The 20842-nt window shown below is 45.2% G+C and overlaps 1 protein-coding gene across 2 annotated transcripts in view; it reads left to right on the forward strand.

The window, feature by feature from the left end:
• Positions 1–20842, forward strand: part of ALK (ALK receptor tyrosine kinase) — a 660105-nt gene that overhangs the window by 171803 nt on the left and 467460 nt on the right. Inside the window, exons 2-3 of one of the 2 annotated variants that reach the window (XM_087863752.1) lie at positions 12421–12433; positions 18562–18674. In XM_087863752.1, the coding sequence (XP_087719878.1) occupies positions 12421–12433; positions 18562–18674 (126 nt within the window). Of the gene's footprint in view, positions 1–12420; positions 12434–18554; positions 18675–20842 lie in introns of both variants that reach the window. The other variant, XM_045809147.2, reaches the window with a different exon arrangement.

Consider the following 20842-nt stretch of genomic DNA (forward strand, 5'->3'; position numbering starts at 1 on the left):
GGCTACATCTGATACATAAACAATTGATACTTTTGAAAGTTTAATGAATATTACATTTCATCTGAATTTGGCTTAGATAATTTCAAATTTTGACTCTGTTTTCTGTTGCGCCAATTATCACTACAAATTCAGTAAGGAATTCTTCTGTGTCTTACTGATTTTTTAAAAAGTGTTAAACAAGAGAAGGTCACTCATTTTGCAAATATTTGCCAGAAGTTAACACTGCATAAGGCAGTGTGTTAGATATTGGCGTGAAGGGAGTAGAAATTCAAGAGTGCATAAGCCTTAATCTCAGTCCTCTTTTATTTTTGATACAGGAAGCATTGTTCCATTAACAAAGAATTGTAGACATTTTATGTTAAATGTGTTCCCTTTTTTAATGTACTAAATTTAAGTTATTTAGTCAAATTTTAAAATACATTGTCAAAAAGGAAATAATTTTAATAAAATAATTTTGCCTGAGTATGATTTCCTTTTTTTCCCCACCTTTGATTTAAAAAAAAAAAAGACACATGCTTATTTCAGTAAATTAGAAATATTTGGAAAAGTGTAAAGAAGAAAATAAATGACTCATGACCAGACCATTTAAAGACAATTACTGTTAATTGGTGTTTTCCTTTCAGGCGTTTTCTTTGTATATTTTTTACATAGCTGAGATCATACTATATATGCAATTTTCCAAGCATATAATGTAAATATTTCCTTATATTATGAACAACTCTTTGAAAACATTACCTCTAATGGCTCCATAATAGTCTCTCATGGAAATCAATTAAATATATAGAGTGTCATGATTAGTAGTGAGTACTCTGGAGTAAGAGTGTGTGGGTTCGAGTCTTGATGCTGCCATGGGTTAGTCTGTGATCCTGGGCAAATTACTTTGCTGTGGCTCAGTTTCCTTACTTGCAGAACAGGATAATTATAATCACTATCTTTTCAAGTTTCTATAAGGAATACATGGGAATTCAAGTAAAGCTTATAATACCTGGCACAAAATCAGCAAGCAATAAAAGTTATTATTATTGCTATTACCACTACTATTATTTTCTTAATCATTCCACCTAATGCTAGATAATCTGTTTCCAATTGAGGTAACATTTACTGTTATAAAATTACTGTGGGGTCTAGTTGTTCACAAACATTTTTTATAACATTAGAATATTTTCTTAGAATAGAATCAAAATCAGTGGTATGCACACTCATAATGTTCTAAATATTACTGGAATCGCTTATCTACACTTACTTGCAGCTTGGTGCAGTATTGTTATTCTCAGCAGAGAGTCATGCCCAGACTGGAGTCACCTGTAGGACATTTTCACTTCTCCTCTCATCCTCTCCCTGCGTGTCCTCCCTCCATCAGTTGACGTGTGAGCATCAGAATTTGAACCTCTCATCCTCTTAATTTCTTCATATGCAAAACAAGGATGTCAATATCTATTTCATAGGGTTGCTCTGATAAATAAACTGATGCATGTTTATAGGGTTTTACACATAGTAAGCACTCATCGTTAGCTATCATAACATTGTCATTACAAATAACAATTACATTTGTAATGTTTACTCCAACCAGGGGTGTATAAAATGCTCTCTCTCATTGCCCCCCGTTGTTGTTGAGCACGGTCATCTTGGCATCTATTTTAGATTAATTTAAATGAATTTAAACCATCTACATTATTAAAAATTATTATTAAATATTTTCTAATTCAATAAGTGAAAAGTATTTTGTATTTTTTAAATAAAAGATACTTATTTGAGAGAGAGAGAAGAGAAAGAGAACACGAGCAGGGTGGAGAGGGGCAGGGGGAGAGTCAGGCTCCCCACTGAGCAAGGAGCCTAATGTGGGGCTCCATCCCAGGACCCTGGGATCATGACCTGAGCTAAAGGCAGAGTCTTAGCCAACTGAGCCACCCAGGCGTCCCACATCTTGGTGTTTTAATTTGCTTCCCTTTGATTACTATTGGAGTTGAACTTTTGTCAAATATGTATTAGCCATTTGAATTTCTACCTGTGAGTGTGTGGGGGGGGTTGTAGTGGGGAAAGAACGAGATCAGAATCTATTTATTTTACAGGAGTCTTTGTTTTGTACTTATTTTCCTTTTTGGTGGTGGGGGGAGGGGGACTGTGTTACTCTTTTAAGTATATTATCCTTAGTCCAGTCCGGTCTTATTCCTACTGAACTAGTTTTATCTCCCTATGATCAGTGTATGTTTCTAAAGGTTTCCAAGCCATCTGGTTAATTGTCCATTTTAGAATTGTGCCAGAGAGCATTATTAAGTTTACAAGTCTAATAAGGTCCCCGAACTGCATTCCTTTTTCCCATTAAAAAAAATCTGGAAACATCCTCCTATGTCTGGCACAATGTGAAATCTCCATGGTTGCTCAGAGTTTCCAGAAGGTGATAGAGATTGTAGCACCTTTCGTCTGGGCTCGAATGTGGGCGAGGGGAGTGACCATAAAGAGCACAGATGACTCCGTGAGTCAGTGAGTCTGGGACAGGGTCAGAGGGAGGCTGACTCCTGGGCCCACTGGTAGGTCTGGGACCTGTTCCTCTGCTTGTTCTCGATGTCTCCCTCCTAACTGGGTACTTAACTTGTTTTTCCATGCCTGAGTTCTTGCCTTGGTAACCTAATTTGTGCTGTACTGACTCCCCGAGTGACAACGTATCTAGCACTCTCCACCTTTGTAAGCACCAGAACTCCCAGTTCAGGCCTCTAGTGCTGGCCTCTCTGATACTGGCCAGTCTGCACGCCCAAGCTCCCACAGCCACTTTTTCCTGAGGCAGCCCCTAACCCCTCTTGTCACTGCCTACACAGCCCTGAAAACAACCGCCCCTGTGGCTGTGTCTGGATTCCAGATCTTTTCCTGCTGCCCACAGAACTCTTGTTCTCTCTCATAGGGATGGTATGGACTCTTTCCTGAAACTTCAGAACTCAGACCTCTTAATGGCTGGGCCCACATTTTGTCCAACATTTTCTTTATTTATTATTACAATCATAATGCATTATTATTTATGATGATATAGATAACGTTTACTGAGCACATACCGTATGCTAGGCATTGTGCCAAGGGGTTCAGAAGCACTCTCTCGTGGCATCTTCAAGGCAGGCACGTAACGTTGGCTCTATTACATCACAGACAAGGACAGTGGAGCTTAGAGAAGTCAAATAGCATGCCTGAGGTCACCCCGGTAGTAGTAGGTGTTGGAGCTGTGAGTTGATTTCAGGTCAGCCTCGTGTCTAAGCCCAGGATCTAAACTCCAAGATGATATGGTACCATCTGGGATTCTCCATCTGGCCTCCTCTGCCTAATCTCATTTTGAGCCCCTTTTATAAACCCTCCTCTCCTACCACGTATCTCTATAAACAAGGATAATTCAAACAGGAGGAAGCTCTGGCTGCCATTTCATTCTGCTGGGGTGACATCAGGTTTTCTCTTCCCTGATCCTGCTTGTATTCCCTGAATGACTTCCCAGGAGCCAGGCGAGGTCACTCTTCTTCATCCCCCCCCCCCCCCCCCCGCCCAGGACAGGGGCCCCACCAGCCGAATGTGCATGTTTCTCTTTGGAGTCACATTCTCCTATTTGCTCTGAGAGCGGATGTTCTACTCACTTCTAGTTTCCTTCTTGCTCTTGCCAGCAGACTGCAGCACATTCCAGAGCCTTTCTCTGTTGGTCTTGTATCTGCTCCGCTTATATCCACTCCAGAGGCAAAGGATCTCAATGTCTTTATCTTTGGGGTCCCCTAACAATTAGCAACTACAAACATGCCTTCCTCAAGCCTTTTCACCTCAAGGGCCAGTTAAACCTAGTGTGGATAGAATCGCTACATATCTTGGACGGGCAAACTGCACACGTCTACAGACGTGGGAAGTGGGGAAGCCACAGATAGATCTTCTGGCTTGTGTGATAAACAGTTATTTCCTCCCCACTGCTCGTTGCAGAGTCTGGAACCTGAGTATTCCCCCGCAGAGAACCCCATTGGACCTGGAAAGGTGACTTTTGTATCTGGTTGTATTCCTTTACTTTCATATTCTGACTGCAGCAACTTCTCAGTAGTGGCAGATGAAATAGTCACAGTTGCCACGATTTGCAAGTGATTCCAAATTCCATGATATATAATAAATTGTCATTTTGCTCAGATAAGATTTTGAAAGTCTCACACTATTAGGCTGGGTGTGGTCCCCAGTCACTTAGCGAGTGATTTGTTGTTTTCTGCATATTGTGGCAAGGCATTTTACAGAAGTAATGATAGTTTCAGCAGTATTCATGGTTGTGAGTATTCCAGAAGTCTCTGGATGCATCCTGTACACACAAAAAAATAAAAAAGGAGGGGAGAGGTGTCTCTCCTCCCCACCCACTGCTGATCTGTTGCTGAGTGTAAGCTATTAGCAGGGGATTGACTTCACCTTCCTGCAACACCTTTTCCAGTAACAGACAGAACCTCCCTAGAAGTCAGGCTTCCTCTTTATACACAGTTATAAGTGATATAAGTAGTATCATCCAATTAGCACACGGTTCATTCACCTGCTCCAAATATTTCTAATGCTGAGTCCTGGCTGCTTCTCTTGGGCTCGATTGATACAGGGCATGCACATTATCTTGACAAGAATGGAAATCTTTGGTTAGCATTTGGAGCTATTCAGAGAACTGAGGAAATATTTTCATTTTCCGTCCAGGGGTTTAATGTTGTGTAGACACTGCACGAGTGTAAACTACTTGTATTGAGTATGACCTTCTACTCAGCAGGCCAGAAGGTCTAGTTTCCCACACACCTGGTACTGGCCGCCATCATGTCCTGGTGTTGCCCAGACTCCCCAGTGACAGCAAGACCTGGGAGGTTTGGTGGAGATAGACTATCACTTGCAGAATAAGAGTCCGTTATCTTGGAAGCCACTCCGGAGTCATTGCTGAAAGCAATTTCTCAGGGTTTATGCTCAAACCTTAGAAGGTTCCTCCTGCCACTATGATTGAAGGGGCAAGGGATGGAGCCAAGCCGTCTTGGTCGGCAAATACCATCAGTCATGATGAGCCACTAATCCTGATGAGGCTCCTGATAAGGCTCTGGAATGATGACAGATGAGGCCACATACAGCAGTTAACTCCGTCATTTGTAATCATTACTTTTTGGCCATTCAATAACCATCCCGTGAAATTATTTTCTGAATTTCCCAGAGTAGAGAAAAGAACTGAGTTTACCTCCTATTTTTTTTTTTTTTTGAAGCATCTCAGCAGGTATAAATGCTTGAAAGGAACTTTCCATGGCCCCATAAGATCCAACTTCAAGATCCTTATTCACTTGAATCACCTGCTTTGTGTGGTGATGACACAGTGTTGGACGTGCCTGTTCTTTTCCTGACTGCCCGCAGAGTAAGCCCCGGGATTCCTCTGTGGTTAACAGCTCTGTTGCTGCTCTGGGACGTCCCGGGGGCAAGATGCAGAGTGATGGCATTCCCTGTTGCTTCTCACGGCGTGACTCTGGCCGCATCTCAGCCCGGAGCTTCCTTCCCCAGCAGTGCCATGGTCATGCATGTGCTGCCAATAGCCAGCAGTTGTGCAGAGATACCAAACTATTGAGCCCTCAGCATTCAGGGATGCTGAGTCAGAGGAGGAGAGGCTGAAGCCCTTGGACCACTCGCCTCTAACCGCTGGTACCTTCTTCTGTGTATCCCAGTGGGCCATATAAATATCGTTTTCTCTGTATGTCACAATGTGTAAAAAAGTTAGGAAGCATTTGATTTTCATTTTCCTCCTCTGTAAATTGGCATTATTTTTTATTATCTTACAAGACCATTGTGAGGATCAAAGGCTTGAATGACTACGAAGGGGCTTTTAAGAGCTGCCGTACATCTGTTGAGTGCCACTGGCCACAGAGAGATAGGACTCCGTCTCCAGTTCACCTTCTTTGGCTGTCCCTTTGAGATTGGGATAGGAGTCCACTTTTTTTTTAATTCCACGTATTTTTAAGTCTTTCCCAAGCCATGAAATCAATGTACTGCGTCTATTACTTAGGTTCAAGCACTGACAAAACATGTTTTCTAGTCTTCGGTTCTTTTGACTTCTTTCAGGCATCTGCCAGAGCAGAAGTTCCTCACCCCTCTGCCCAGTGATGCTGAGGATACACAGTGGTGTACCTGCCCCCTGGTCTCTCTGCATCCACGCCCCAACTGCTCCCAGCTCTGCCCAGGCTAAGGCCTCGCCTTCCTGCTAAAGACCGGCCCTTACTCCCTCCGAGCCTGTGTTGCCTTTGGCTGTAGGCCCTTGTTCTGGGCTGAGAGCCTCTTGAGTTTCTGTGGTTTTAGCATCTGTGCCTCAAGGTATTAGCTGTCTGGTGTTCACCCCACCCCAGGTGGTTTCAGAGAATGACTTCTTTCAGCCCTACAAACAGAGATCTCATAGATGGAGAGAAAAATCTCTCCTGCCCTTCTCAACAGACCTAAGTCAAACGCTCTAAGTGTAAATAACCAAGTCCCTGAAAACCGAGTCCCAGAATAACATCCTATAAGGTGTCAACACTGGTTTCTGCGTGCTGGGGGTAGGCATTGGACTTATTTTCTTCTTAGAACTTCCTGACTTTTTCAGATTTTCCATAGTGAAACTGAAAGTGTATTTTAAAATATATTTCTAATAGATGCACTCAAGATGTGCTTCATGAAGGCAAATAGCAGCCCCGACATTCCTTCACACTTGCTGGCTCCAAATTACTGCCTCTGCTTTCTGAGCCAGGCGGTTGGGAGCGGGGGGAGCGGGGGGAACGGGGGGAGGCAGCCGTGTGGGCCATTGAATTTCCTCTTTTCCGACATTTCTCTGGCAGCTAATTCCAGGGTGCTCATCTGTATGGTGGCGGCATGACTTTCATGTTTTCCCCAAGGTGTTTTATGGCCTTTTTTTACAGTGGTACTTTGAATAACTTTCTCTCGGTAACTTCCAAATGGTGAAGAATATCCGATGATTTCCCTTCTCCCTCTGTACTCTTCTTCTCTGTTTCCGCTCACTCCTCATTGTTAGTCTCTTCACTGTCTCTTCCCTCACCTTCCTCCCTCTCCTTTTCTCTTTCTTCCTGCTGCCCCCACTTCTCTCTTCACCTAATATTTCAAGCAAAATAAAACATGGTGGTGAGAAAGAAAGGCTATGGTTGTGTTGGCCTGGGCCCTGGTGGGGGAAAGCAAGCGCAGGTTTATCACCAGGAGCTAGAGGGCTGGGAGAGTGTTGTGGGGCAGTGTCATCCCTTCGCTTTTCCAGAAGGTAATTCAGTTTTCAGACCTGCAACAACTTTTGGTGTGTCTTCATTTGACGTCATCCTTAGGGCCAGGGTACAATTGACTGAGAAATCAGTACTTGAGCTGGGGACCTAAAGTGGATGAGCAGAGTCAACCAGTTAAAGGGAATGGGATGGGGAGGGAGGCCAGACTGGGAAGGGGTCTGTTCGAGCCCAGGTCTGTCTCAGTCTAGAGTACCTGCTGCTTAGTCGCCACCAAGAGGTGAGGTGTTACGGAGGACCCCTGCCATAAGGACCAACCAGCAATACCACGTCCAACTCAGAACCTCTTGGATATGATGTTGATTACCCTGGAGAACAGGGACATCGAGTCGTACACAGAAGAGAGATTGATCAGATAGCAGATACCTGCAGGATTTTCCTAACTGGGGGCAAAGCTTCCTTCAGGTCAACAAGGAAGGTCACCTGGAACTGCCGTAGAATGACTCTGCCCCATTGGCAGGACTACTCTGTCCTCTTGGTCATCCTTCTACCTTTTCTCTGATGCTTAGCCTGTTGGCCAAGCTTCCTGTAGGGAGAAGGCCTGGAATCCAGACACCAGGGCCCAGCCCTTTGATGTATGAAGGTGTGCTTGGATTCTGTGGGTTTAATCCCCTGGGGTTTCCTCCTCAGCATGTCCTCCATCAGACTGCCATGCCTCTGACAAATTTCACCCTGTGCATCCTTCCTCGGGTCCAGCCAAAGCCCCGTCTGTGGGAAAGACATCGGGCCTGATGGTGGTCTCCATGGAAACAGTGCTGGCTGAGCTTCAAGTCATGGAGAGCCAGCTGCCTGGACTGAAAGCATACGTTTCTAAGTGACCTTCCTTGTTGACCTAAAGGAAGTCTTGCCCTCAGGAAAATCCCGCGGGTATCTGTGATCTGATCAATCTCTCTTCTGTGTACGACTCGATGTCCCTGTTCTCCAGGGTAATCAACATCATCTCCAAGAGGTTCTGAGTTGGACATGGTATTGCTGGTTGGTCCTTATGGCAGGGGTCCTCCGTAACACCTCACCTCTTGGTGGCGACTAAGAAGTGGGTAGTCTGGACTGAGACAGACTTGGGCTCGAACAGACCCTTTCCCAGTCTGGCCTCCCTCCCTGTCCCATTCCCTTAACTGGTTAACTCTGCTCATCCACTTTAGGTCCCCAGCTCAAGCATCAATTTCTTAGGCACTCCTTGCCTGCCTTAAGGCTGAAATCTAGTCTCTCTTTTACACATTCTCATAGGACCGTGTATCTCTCCTTCACAACGCTTGTCAGTTGCTGAGACATTACAAGGATTTGTGAGGTGGCTGGACTGCTTTCTGCTGCCCACCACACTCTAAGCTCCTCTGCCTATACACTCTAAGAGGGTAGCATCTAATTCTGCTCACTAATGCATCTTATCTGCCAAGGGCAGAGTTTGGCACATAGGAGGTGCTCAATAAATATTCATTGAATGAATTAATCTTAGTTCCATTCTTCTTCACTTCCAGACCTTGGGCAAGTTACTTAACTTCTGTAAGCATCAGGTCCCTCATTAGAAATGAGGATAATAATCCCCCCACTCAGAAAATTGTAGGATTTATATGGGACAGTGATTGTAAAGCACCCAGTACGGGGCTGGCATGCATAATAGGTATATACACGAAGTATTGGTTTTTTCCTTAGTTTCTTTTTCATCCCAGAGTACTGCACGGAACAGCAGTTTGAAGGTTTAAAGAGCAAAAGTACCTGTCCCCCTATTTCTTTCCCCTCCTTCTTTCTTTATTACCTTCTCTTGTAGTTGGGTGAGGCACAGAATGAAGGGCCAAAGGATCAGATTCTTGATTTTTCACTAGTGAGATGACCCTGGGTAAAGCATTGGCCTTCCCTGTGTTTCAACTTCCTCGTATATGTGATGGGAAGACATAGACAAATGGTCTTTAGAGCTCTTCCCGACTCTCACCCTGGGTTTCTGCACAGGGGTCAAAGGTAACACTGCCCACAGTGGCTCTCAGTGCAAGATGAGTGGAAGCCAAAAGGAAGTGCAGCATCAGAACAGGGAGAAGCAAATTAGGCTATTGGCCTATCTATTTTAATACAAGCTGAGTTTATTTTAGTAGTACAGGTGAAATATGTTTTAAAATGTGTCATCATGACAATGCCCCTTGGTAACAGCCCAAGGATTTCTAGTGTGTCTTTCTTCAAAAGAGCCTGAGGGCTTTGTATATACTGTCTCATTAATTCTCAGAGCATCCCTAAAGTTGGGTGGAAAAGCATGATGAGTTCTGTTTTATATGCAGAGAAACAAAGCTTCAAAAAGGTTAAGTAGCTTACCCAAGGTCACACAGTAACATCACTGCTCCCAGGAACCTGGGTCTCTGTTTAGCACACCAGCCTGTTCAGGCATTCTGCTTCCATTCTCTGGAAATGAGTCCAGCCATGGGTGAGAGGTCTTTGTTCTGAGAAATGGTATTTGAAGTGCAGTTTCCTGGAGGATAGACTCTTTCCTGAAATGAGACGGTGACAAGTAGATAAAGAGAGATGGAAAGGACTGAAGTTAGTAGAAAGCGTTCTGCCCCTCTTTTCCCTCCATCCCAAGCATCCTCTCCCTGGACCAGCCAAGGGCCATCTCAAGGGCCAAGCATCAGACCTGGTGGTAGTTGCCATGGAAACAGTGCAGGTGCAGCTTTAGGCCCTGGAGAGCCAGCTGCCCTGACTGAAGGTGTGTATTTCTAGGTCACCTTCCTGGTTGACCTGAAGGGAATCTGTCATCCTCCAGAGAATGCTGCAGGCATCTGCGATCTGATCAATCTTTCTGCTATGTTTAATTGGATGTCGCTGTTCTCCAGGGCAGTCAACATCATCTGTAGGAGGTCTGTGTTGGAGAGTGGCATTTCTCGTTAGTGCATATATCAGGGGTCCTCAGTTCTATGTTCTGTCCTGATACAAGCTCTGTGACCTTGTGTAGGACAGTTGTGTTTTCTGAGCCTCAATCTTCGCATCTGTAAAAAGGGCTAACTAACAGGATGGTTGTCGGGATGATGAGATGAATGATTCCAAAAAGCATCAGTGAGTCAGAAGTCATGGTGATTGTGTAAGTAGTTAATATCCACTCTCCTGGGGGCTCCTGGGCGGCTCAGTCAGTTAAGCGTCTGACTCTTGATTTCAGCTCAGGTTGTGATCACAGGGTCATGAGATTGAGTCTGTGCTCAGTGGAATCTGTTTCTTTCCCTCTCCCTCTGCTCCTGCCATCACACACACACTCTCTCTCTCTCTCTCAAATAAATAAATAAATAATTATTTAAAAAAATTAAAAAAAATATCCTCTCTTCTGTGCTGGAACTCACCTCTTCTTGTGAAAGGGGGCCATGCCCTCTACAGAGGTTACCCTGGACACTGTCCCTTCCCAGCTTGAAACATCAGGTCAAGAGAAGAGGCAGTTGTTCTAGATAGTTTGTAGCTTCCTGTTCAACCCACACAGGGACTACTGGGTCTGGTGGTTGGTCTTTATTCCTTTATTCCTGTAGGCACCCCCTCATTCCACGAGGTCTTTCATTGACTTGGTTTTCCAGGCTGCCTGGTCTTTGTGTCACTTGCAGTACAGTAATTATTTAGTGCTTGGTAAAGCTTCCTGAGATCCCAAGTGGCAGTTCAAAGTCTTCCTTTTGATTATTATTCTACTCAGTGTATTTTGGGGGGAAGAAAATAGGCTTGAGATCACAGTGCAGTAAATTTCATAAAGAGTAGAATATGAGCAAGCCATAGAAAAGGACCTGGAACAGATAATCGTGTTGCCCTGTCAGGTTTGGTGTGTGTGTGTGTGTGTGTGTGTGTGTGTGTGTGTTTGTGTGTGTGTGTGTTTGTGTGTGTGTGTGTTTGTGTGTGTGTGTTTGTGTTTGTTTGTGTGTGTTTGTGTGTGTGTGTGTGTGTGTGTGTAGAATCAGCCTACCTGGAGAATGATACCCTGTTGCTCTAGTGGATTAGTATAAATGCCAGTTGGTCTTCCTCTGTGACCGAAAGCCAGCGAGCCTACCCTGGATAGACAGGGAGGACCAGTGACCAAGTATACTTGGAACAGGGATCGAAGGACAAGAGAAGGCATTGTAGGGCTCACAGGCCAGTCCTGAGCACTTGCTTGGGATGCTGAGGTCATCTCTAGATAGGTCAAAATGTAGCAGCTTAGAACACAAATTCTGAAGGGGCAATATCCAATGTCACAGTGCCTTCATCATCTGGCTTTGACCATGAATTAGGAGTCCCTAGTGGCCTAGATAAACATGGTATCCCAACTGATTGGGATCTACCTGGGGTCTGTGCCCCTGATTTGACCCTAATCTTGACTCTAGGAAGAATGTCCTACATGAGACCGAACAACAGCCCTTATGAGTTTTCCCCAATTTCTTCTAAATCTGTGGGCTTGAGATCTGTGGGTGAAATCAACATATTATCCTCTGTTATGAACAACCAAGGTAGTTTGAGGAACATTTGATAAAGGATCTAAACACCACTATCCTGAATGGCAATTCATCTTGGTGGTCAATGAGGCAGGAGGCCCCAGTTGAGTTTTTTCTTTTTTAAGATTTTATTTATTTGAGGGGGGGAGAGAGGGAGAGAGAGAGCATGCATGAGCAAGGGGGTGGGGCAGAGGGAGAGGGAGAAGCAGACTCTCTGCTGAGCAGAGAGCTGGACATGGGATGGTCCATTTTGTGTCGGTCCATTCTGAATCCAAGCTCAACTGCTTGGATGGGGCTCAAGCTCAGGGAAGATGGGTAACCTCGGAGAGGGAGGGATTTGGTTTGGACCTTTAAGGAAGGGCAGGGTTTAGGAAGACAATGCTTAAGGAAGGATGTTCTAGGCAGAGAGCAGTTTAGGCCAAAGCTTGAAGACATGTGTCCTAGAGATCACAGAATGTGAAAGGATTGAGTGGAGAATACAGCCGAGAAAGTACGGTAGTAGCAGAAGCAGGAAGGCTTCAACTTTACACATTTTAGCCGTTTTCGCAGAAACCTCTGTGATGCCCTTTTTGGTGTGGGTCTAATATACCCTGCAGGTAACCATCTCCTCAAGGGCAGGGACCAGCCTAATAATTTCCTTTATATTCCCTCAGTATTCCTTAATGCCTGCTTTTCCCGACTGACAAATGTGGTTCACCGCTGAATGAACTCAGCAGTTACACACGAATCCTTTTGGGGTTGGGGAGAGACAAAACACATGTGTTGGAACTGGCTTTCAATAGTACAAGAGACTATTATGGGAGATAATTTTTGCTTCAGGACCTGAGCTGCGAAGAAAGAGCGCAAACCTTCCTAGCAGAGTGGGAGTGGAGCTTGGAGAAAGACAAGGTGGAATGGGGGCCGTTGAGTTCCATTCAAATTCCACCCCTGACACTAATAGCCCCTCTCTGAATGAGCCAGCTGGAAGGAAATGTGAAAGCAAACCGTGGCAAATCAGCTATGTGTGAACTGGAGAGGACCTTCGTGAACAGCTGATTCAACCCCCTCATTTTCCAGGCCTAGCGAAGGTGTGGGAGGTCTGTGTGTTTAGGACAAAGGACACATCTGCACATCTCTGTCTTTTCTCTGAAAATCACATCTCTGTTGTTCAGACTAGATGAACTGCTTGTTCCAACTCCGCCGTCACCGCTGACTCCAGTAGACATGCAAATTCACGGGGAGGGTTTCTTGGGCTAGGCAGGTGCGGGCTCAGCCCGGTGAGTAAGGAATCCACTCCCTCCGGCGGCCAGAAAGCAGTCCGGGAGACCTGCCCTTCGTGCCCTGCCTTGCTGGGTCTGCTCACCACCACCATTCGACGTTAGGACCACTATTTATTTGACCACATTAAGCTTTGCTTTGTGTGACACAAAATCATTGTAAAAGAATGCATTATTAAGTGTGTTTTCAAAGAAGGGAGGAACACTAGCAGGCTGTCACTGATTGTTTTATTGTCGGAAGGAAAATAAATAAGTAAAACGTGTGTGAAGCAAGGCAGGAACGGTTCCAAGGAGTGCTTAGAATAGAAGCATTTTTACATTTTATTGATGTAGGTTTGTAAAACATGCTTGCTAGTGAACCCAGGGCATTTATATAAATAACCATCACACACAAATAGCTCTTTATTATTTATACTGAGGTGAGTATGATGTATTTACTATATTATGTACATTGGCTTAGGAATAAATAGACACGCAGCGAGACATGTAAAATAAAGACTGGAAATAAAGATATTGGCAATTGTAAAGTTTGTGGACAGTTGGTAGAGTTAATAATTAACTGGTGAATAATACAGAAACAGCTCTTTGGGAGCACTTTTGATTTCTGGACATTGTGTCTGAGATCCCCAGACATAGGAAAGGAACCAAGATGCCCATTCATTTTGGATTCTGAAGCAGAAAGAAGCGTAAAACTTCGAGAGTGGCATAAATGGTATTTAACGAGTGGATCATGCACGCGTTAGCTCATCGGGCCCTAACAAACCCCGAGGGTTGGTAAAACATACATTATTCTTGGGCTTAGCATTTTGGGGACATGGAGGTTCCACAGAGTATGTGATTAGCATGAAGTCCAGCAGCGAGTAAGCGCCAGAGTGAATAGTTTTCTCGAGGGCTCTGGTTTCATGCAGTTGACAAATACTTACCAAGTGCTTACTCTGTGCCAGGCACGGGGAAGTATCTGCGACTAGTGCAGGAGATACACAGTAAACAAGCGGATGTAACTGTAAGAAATACTGACTGCAGGTGATGGCGTAGTGAGTGGTTTACAGGGAGTGCTGTTTCTGGAAGGTTGATCAGGAAGATCTTTCTGAGAAGGTGACCTTTGGGCAGAGACCTGGGTGGAGAGAGGGAATGGCTATGTGCCTCTGGGAAGGAGGAGCTTTCCAGGCTGAGAGAACCACCCACGTAAAGACCCTGAGGTGGGGGTTTGCTTGGCGAATTTGAGGGATGGCAAGGAGGTCTGTAGAACTGGCATCCACAGGCAAGGGGAAAATGGCTAGAAATGAGGTCAGAGAGAGAACCAGGGGCCAGATCGTGTGGGGCCGTCAAGGGCTAGCCCACAGCGCAGGCCATGCGAGAGCTGTTTCAGGGCTGAAGGGACAGTCTGAGTGCTGTGTGGACAACACCCTGAAAGTGAATAATCGTAGAAGCAGGAGGCCAGTTGGGAGTGTGTGTGGCGGTTTTTAGGATTGAGAGGCAATGGGAGAGAAATGGGGTAAAACTCAGGGAGAGCCAGCAAGATCTGTTGAGGAATTGACGTGAGGGCGGGGAAACAAAGAAGTCAAGAATTCCTCCTGGTTTTGCCCTAAGCATCCGGAAGAGTTTTGTCATCACTTTCTGAAATGGGAACACCTGAGTGGAAGACCTTCAAGTGTTTAGCTTTGTACGTGTTACGTTTGAGATACTTATCAGGCAACAAAGTGGAGATTTCAAACTGCAGTCGGATACGTATGTTGCTGTTTAGGGAAGTTGGGCCAGGAGATGTGAATCTAGTAGTGTTAGTATATAGGTGGTGTTTAAAGGTATGAAACTGGATGAGATCACTTTGGGAGTGAGTTTAGATGGAGAAGAGAAAAGGCCCAAGCTCCCCAACTTTCAACAACTGTCAAATACTAAAACAAAGACATCCCCACCCCCTGGCCACCAGCGTTAAAAAAAAAAAAAGTGCTGAGCATATTTCCTTGTCACACAAGGAGAAATTCACGGAGTAGTTTGCGAGTTCAAAGCCAGACTGGTCAGCATTATGGTGTGTGCTGCCTTTCCCTTGTGGTCCCCTCCTCTCCCACCACCATACTCAGCTGCTCACGACACTGTGAAGGAGGAAAGAGGCAGAGGGGTTGTGGTTGTTTGCAAGGGAGGTATTACAGCGATGGACCTGGCATCTATGGCAGACAGAGGAGCCTCTCGAGGCTGGGGGGTTCACTCTGCCCTGACATCCTGCGGTGCCTGGAAAGGGCGCAGGATACCACCAGAACACAAACAGACAAACCTAAAACAGTCTTACCTCCAGCCAACCCATAATGCCCTCAGTCCAGAGCGCATTTCTGTACTTTTCACTCCTGCGGTGGTCTCGGCCGTCATGGGCCAGCCTTGCTTAGGCCTCTGGAAGCTTCCTTGCTCCTGCTTTCCCCTCTCCTTTCCTTTCCACCCCTCTTTCCAGATTCCAGGAGCTGGCGGGTCTCATTTCACCCCTTCACCCCATACGTATATGCTGATGAGGCCCATTTCAGTCTGGATCCTCACATGTTCAGAGGGAAGCCCCCCAAAATCAATCCATTGTCTTGCTTCGGATTGCGTCTCATGGCATCTGTGTTCCTGTGTGCTGGAAACCCCCCTCGCCACCGAGGGTGAGGACGGGGCCGAGAGAGGACACACAGGAAACAGAGATCCACTTCTCTGCACTTGTCAGATGCAGAAGGACTTTCTTCTTTATATTTGAAATGTATGCATATTCTGTGAACTTTGGCTAGAACTCATATCTGTGTCATGCTTCAGATTTTGGCAAAAACAACCTCATCTATGTGGGCTGTGTGTTTCTTGGTCTTTACTTTTTCAGGTGAGGAGGCCCATCCTTTTGGTTGCCCCCACCACATGCAGCAAATCACTACCTGTCTCCCTCTGGGAACCACGGAAGCCCAGCCTCCTGGCAAGAATTGTAGGAGTTCCTGTAAGGGCAGCATCCGTATTTCTGCGTTTTCTCCGCTCTTCCTCTTTGAAGATGCCCAGCAATTTATTGGCATTTGGGGATAGAAAATGCTTTAAGCTTATTTTAGGGATGACCCACAGTGATGCCTCTGGCTCCTTGCTGGGTCATGACTCAGCCCTCGGAGCCCTTTCTTTTGAATGATTTCAGATATATTTTATCTCTCAGTATATATCCTGGCCCTTATCCATATGAAAAGTCATCTGCCATTCTGTGCCCACGCATAGATTCCTAAGTGCTTCCTGAAGTCTAGTGCCATCCATTTGGTGCTTCTCATCCAGGAAGAAGTTAGTACCATTCCCAAACTGTGTGGGGAAGAAAAATGACCTCACTTGGAAACAGGGAAAATATTGCCTAGGCTTGATCTTCCTTCTGCTTCAAAACTACTTGAAGTTTGAGCTGTGTTGATGACGCAAACCTAGAGAAGCAGATTGTTACTCGCATGGAGGTCATTGCAGGGGCTTGGCTGTCATGAGGTCAGAGAGCCCTCACACTGTTGCTGTATTCTGGAGCAGGCTAAGTGTGACCCCTGACCTTAGCCATTGCCCTATGGGGGCCTGAAGAGAGCTGCAGGACCTCCCGTACTGGTTTATGGGGGTCCAGAAGGGTGGTAGAAGGAGCGTGGGCTATAGCATCGGGTTAACCTGGTCTGTTGGCTCTGGTGTCCTGCCTACTGGCCATGTGGCCACAGTCCAAGAGTCTAACTTCCCTCAGCCTCGATTTCCCTGGCTGCAAAATGAGGACCAATAATAGTACCATTCAAAAGGTTGTTGTGGGAAGTGAATGTAATCATTCGTTTAAAGTGCTTATTAGCATAGTGCCTGGTCCGTATGTGTTCAATTCATATTATTAATTTTTTAAAAATCTGATAAACCTCAGTCCTGCCCCCAAATAGACTTGTGTGGTTTTGGGCCTGATGTCTCTCAGCCCCATTGCCCATTCTATAAAACAGAGCTGACATGAGGGTGACATGAGACAGCTTCTCTCTGAAACTTATTAGCAGAGCTCCTGACCCCTTTCAGCCCATGTTCCCCTGAGCCATATGTAGAAACGTTACCAGAAAGATGGCTCTGGGCGCCAGCCAATTCAATTCTGATTTCTTTAGATCAGATGGAGGAGAAAAGTCAAAAACCCTTTCTAGGTACTCAGGAGCCAGCCCTTCCAACTCAAATCTTTGGAAGGCAGAGGTAAGGATGTCTCCTTTAGGAAGGTGACCACAGAATGTCCATCCTGTTCTAGCTGCAGGGAGCCAGCCGACAACACAGTGGAGGGGCCTGGAGACACAAGGCTGCCATGGTCACCCAGCACAGTTATTTCCCCAAAGCATGTGAAGAAGGGTCGAGGCAACAAGGGGTTGGAGGCAGGAGAATAGGGCCTGGAGGAGCTGCTGCAGAAGGTGATCTGGAAGAAATTACAAAGCAGACAGGCTGGAAAAAGGCTTCTACTGCTCCTTCCTATTTTTCTTTCTCTTCTTCCTCCTCTTTGTCTTCACCAAGTCCCTCCAGGTGGTTTAAGAGTTATGTTTGAGTACCAAACCAGCTGGCCCATGGTGGAACATGGCCTTTTGATACTAGGCAAACTGGGGTTCAGCTCCTGATTCCATCATTTGCCCCTCTGAGCCTCAGTTGTTGCATCTATAAAATGGGGTAATAATGCTTATCTCAGAGAGTCACTGTGAATGTCATGTGGGTTATGTGGGTTAAGAGGCCAGCGTAAGTGCCTGGCCCATGGAAGCTGCAGAAGAAATCCTAGTCCCCTTCCTTTCCTTTTCCCCACACGCAATCTTGCTACACATCTATTTACGAAACAGGGCTGGTTCTCAACTTTAGCAGAAAAGTGGTTCCTTCTTTAACAGGAGAGGCTTTGCCTGCCATAAAACATTAGCAAACAGTGGTTGAGTTGGGGATTTTCGGGGAAGAACTGCATAAGAGCATGTAACGTGTGTTCATTTGATTTGTAGATATATTATAATTTTCACCACACAAAACCCACTTGAGGTACTGTTAAGCAAAGGAATAATTCTGCTTTTGCTCCTTTTCTCTCAACCCTTCTTTCTCTCATGCAAATCAGAACTTTAATCCTTTGTGGCTCCCTGGACTGTTGGCTGTGGGAAAACCCATCACCTAGCTTTTTTTGTCCCCGAAAATAACATAATTGTCAAAATCTCATAACTTCTGAGTGCAATTTCAACCCTCTCATTGATAAGGCAGTAATAACCCAAGCAAACAACATTAGGTGAAGTAACAATTCTGAGCATAAAGTAGAGTGGAGGCATTATCTGTAAGAGATGAATTGGAGATCTCTATATATAAAGTTGTACAAATTCTTATAGGCAGAATAGATTTTGAATAGAGTTACTAGATCAAGCCATCAAATAGCCTGGCTTCTAGTTCGTCTCCCAGAGATGTTTGGTGGGGCGTTGGTCACAAGATTCAGACTTCTTAGATGTGGTTGCCTTGGTAGAAAATGTGCACTGAGGTGCTGAGGTCCATTCAGTCTACTAGTAGTCAGTCTTTTGCCCCTAATTTACAGCGGGTGCCGTGAAAACCCCTTACACACCTTCTTCTATAAGCCGTATGAGTGACAGCTAGCAGACGCACCTCAGGCACACGGTCAGTGTTCTCTCTGTTTTTATGTCCAGGTCGCAGCTCCTTGGAGTCACCGACAAGCCTGCCTTCTCCTCCTCCTGAGCCTTTCGCATGGAATCTGACGTGGATAATGAAAGATTCCTTCCCTTTCCTCTCTCATCGTAGTCGATATGGTAAGTGTATTTTTCATAGTTACATGTGATGTCCAGTCACCACCTCATAATTAAGGGGTCTGTGAGTTCTAGTGTCCTCTGTCTTCCATTGGCTCACATTCCAGCCAGGCCTGGCCTCTGCAGACCCACCGTTGCTTTCTTTGTCATAGAGGAAGCCAACAGCTTTGTTGCTGCTGTGTCCCACCTCAGAGCCTTCATGGTGCATAGTGTTCCTGACACCCCTGAATAGTCATTAGATGCCATACTCATTTGCAGTTTGACTGTGGTTTCTAGATACAGGGATTTTTTTTTTCTTTTTTAAATTTTTTTATTTTTTAAAAATTTTTTATGTTAGTCACCATACAGTACATCCTTAGTTTTTTTTTTTTTTTTTTAAAGATTTTTTTATTTATTTATGTGACAGAGAGACAGTCAGTGAGAGAGGGAACACAGCAGGGGAGTGGGAGAGGAAGAAGCAGGCTCCCAGCGGAGGAGCCTGATGTGGGACTCGATCCCGGTACGCCGGGATCACGCCCTGAGCCGAAGGCAGACGCTTTAACGACTGCGCTACCCAGGCGCCCCACATCCTTAGTTTTTGATGTAGTGTTCCATGATTCGTTGTTTGCGTATAACACCCAGTGCTCCAGAGAAAGACAATTATCATATGGTTTCACTCATTTATGGAACATAAGAAATAGCAGGGAGATCGGTAGGAGAAGGAAGGGAAAAATGAAGGGGGGGTAAACAGAAGAACCACGAGAGACTATGGACTCTGGGAAACAAACTGAGGGCTTCAGAGGGGAGGGGGGTGGGGGATTGGGATAGGCCGGTGATGGGTATTAAGGAGGGCATGTATTACATAGATACAGGGTTCTAACTCATGCATGTTTCTAATGACAGTGATCTCTTGAGAAAGGATTGTTGTTCTGAAGGTCACAGGTCTTCTGGGGCCCCTGAAGTGACTTCCTTACATTTGGGTAGCTCTTTAAAGGTACTTGGACATGTTCTTAGAGATTAGTTCAGCTCATGTGGTTCTGCAACCACCTCAGAAGTAAGGAGGCCGGGTCTCATCCCATTTTCACAGATGTACAAACTGACCTTAATAAGATGGCACGGAGTGGATTCTCTAACTACAAAACCAGAATTCTCTCCTTACATTCACTTACGCTCCCAGGGGGCCACCCACTCAGCCTGCTACATCCTGGTCTAGGAGCCATTAGGAGGCCATATTTGTATGGTATAGGATTCCTCATTCTCTGCGCTAACGGTGAACATTCTAACAGCTTGTAGAAGCTGGGCCTCTGCAGAGGAAAGAGCAGGTTTGGAAAAGAGCTGATGTATTTTCAGGTGGACATTTTTTTTTTCTCTCGAACTTCTCTAGAGTGAACCCCATGAGGGTAGGCACTCAGCGGCGTTGGTTCCCCACTTTCTCGTATCACATAGACGACACTCATAAAGGCTCGTGAATGATGAATGAATATAAAAGGCTTCCAGGGATGGAACTTACTCGTGAAGTCTGATTCAATTAAGTATTTATGAACCTGGTATAGCACTAAGTTCTAGATTCCCTTCTGGGCATATTTACCTATTCCCGATGCTCAGTCTCTGCCATTGGACCTGAGCTTTTAAAAATGAACCTAACAGAGATCTCCCACTCACCACCATCCCTCATGCATAAATGCAGCTAGTCTTGGTTCATATTAACTGTACCTTTCATTTCAAACTTAAAAAAATAGATGCATCCAAAGCCCTAGGGCGGTGTAGACTTACACTCTGCTGGGATGTTTCCTGCTGCTCCTAAGCCTCCCTAGTGGGAGAGGAAGATCAGTAGTTGTCAGAAGATTCCAGATAAGAATTACTTCTTGATTTTATTTAAGCCAGACATTGAGTGTCATTTTGTGATAAGGGCAAGTGTCTATAAATAATTGAAATCTGGTCCTTTGTATCGTTATTGCTTTGTAACCAGATTTGTGATACAGCCGGTCTTTGGATAACATTCTGAATTTGCTCTCAAAGTCATTCAGTATCTCCACAGGATGACAACTTTTATAAAATGCAGAATGTCCAAAAAAAGGCAGGTCTGCCTACTGCATGACACCGAGAACATTGCATTTGTCCTCTGTAGAACACCCGGAAAAAGGTTAAGGTTGAAAGGAGAGAGCCGCGGGAGTTTGTTAAGCTGCTGCCTA

Source organism: Ursus americanus, chromosome 7 (assembly GCF_024610735.1).
Source record: "Ursus americanus isolate L20-20 chromosome 7, mUrsAme1.1.p, whole genome shotgun sequence".
NCBI classification, from domain to species: Eukaryota; Metazoa; Chordata; class Mammalia; order Carnivora; family Ursidae; genus Ursus; species Ursus americanus.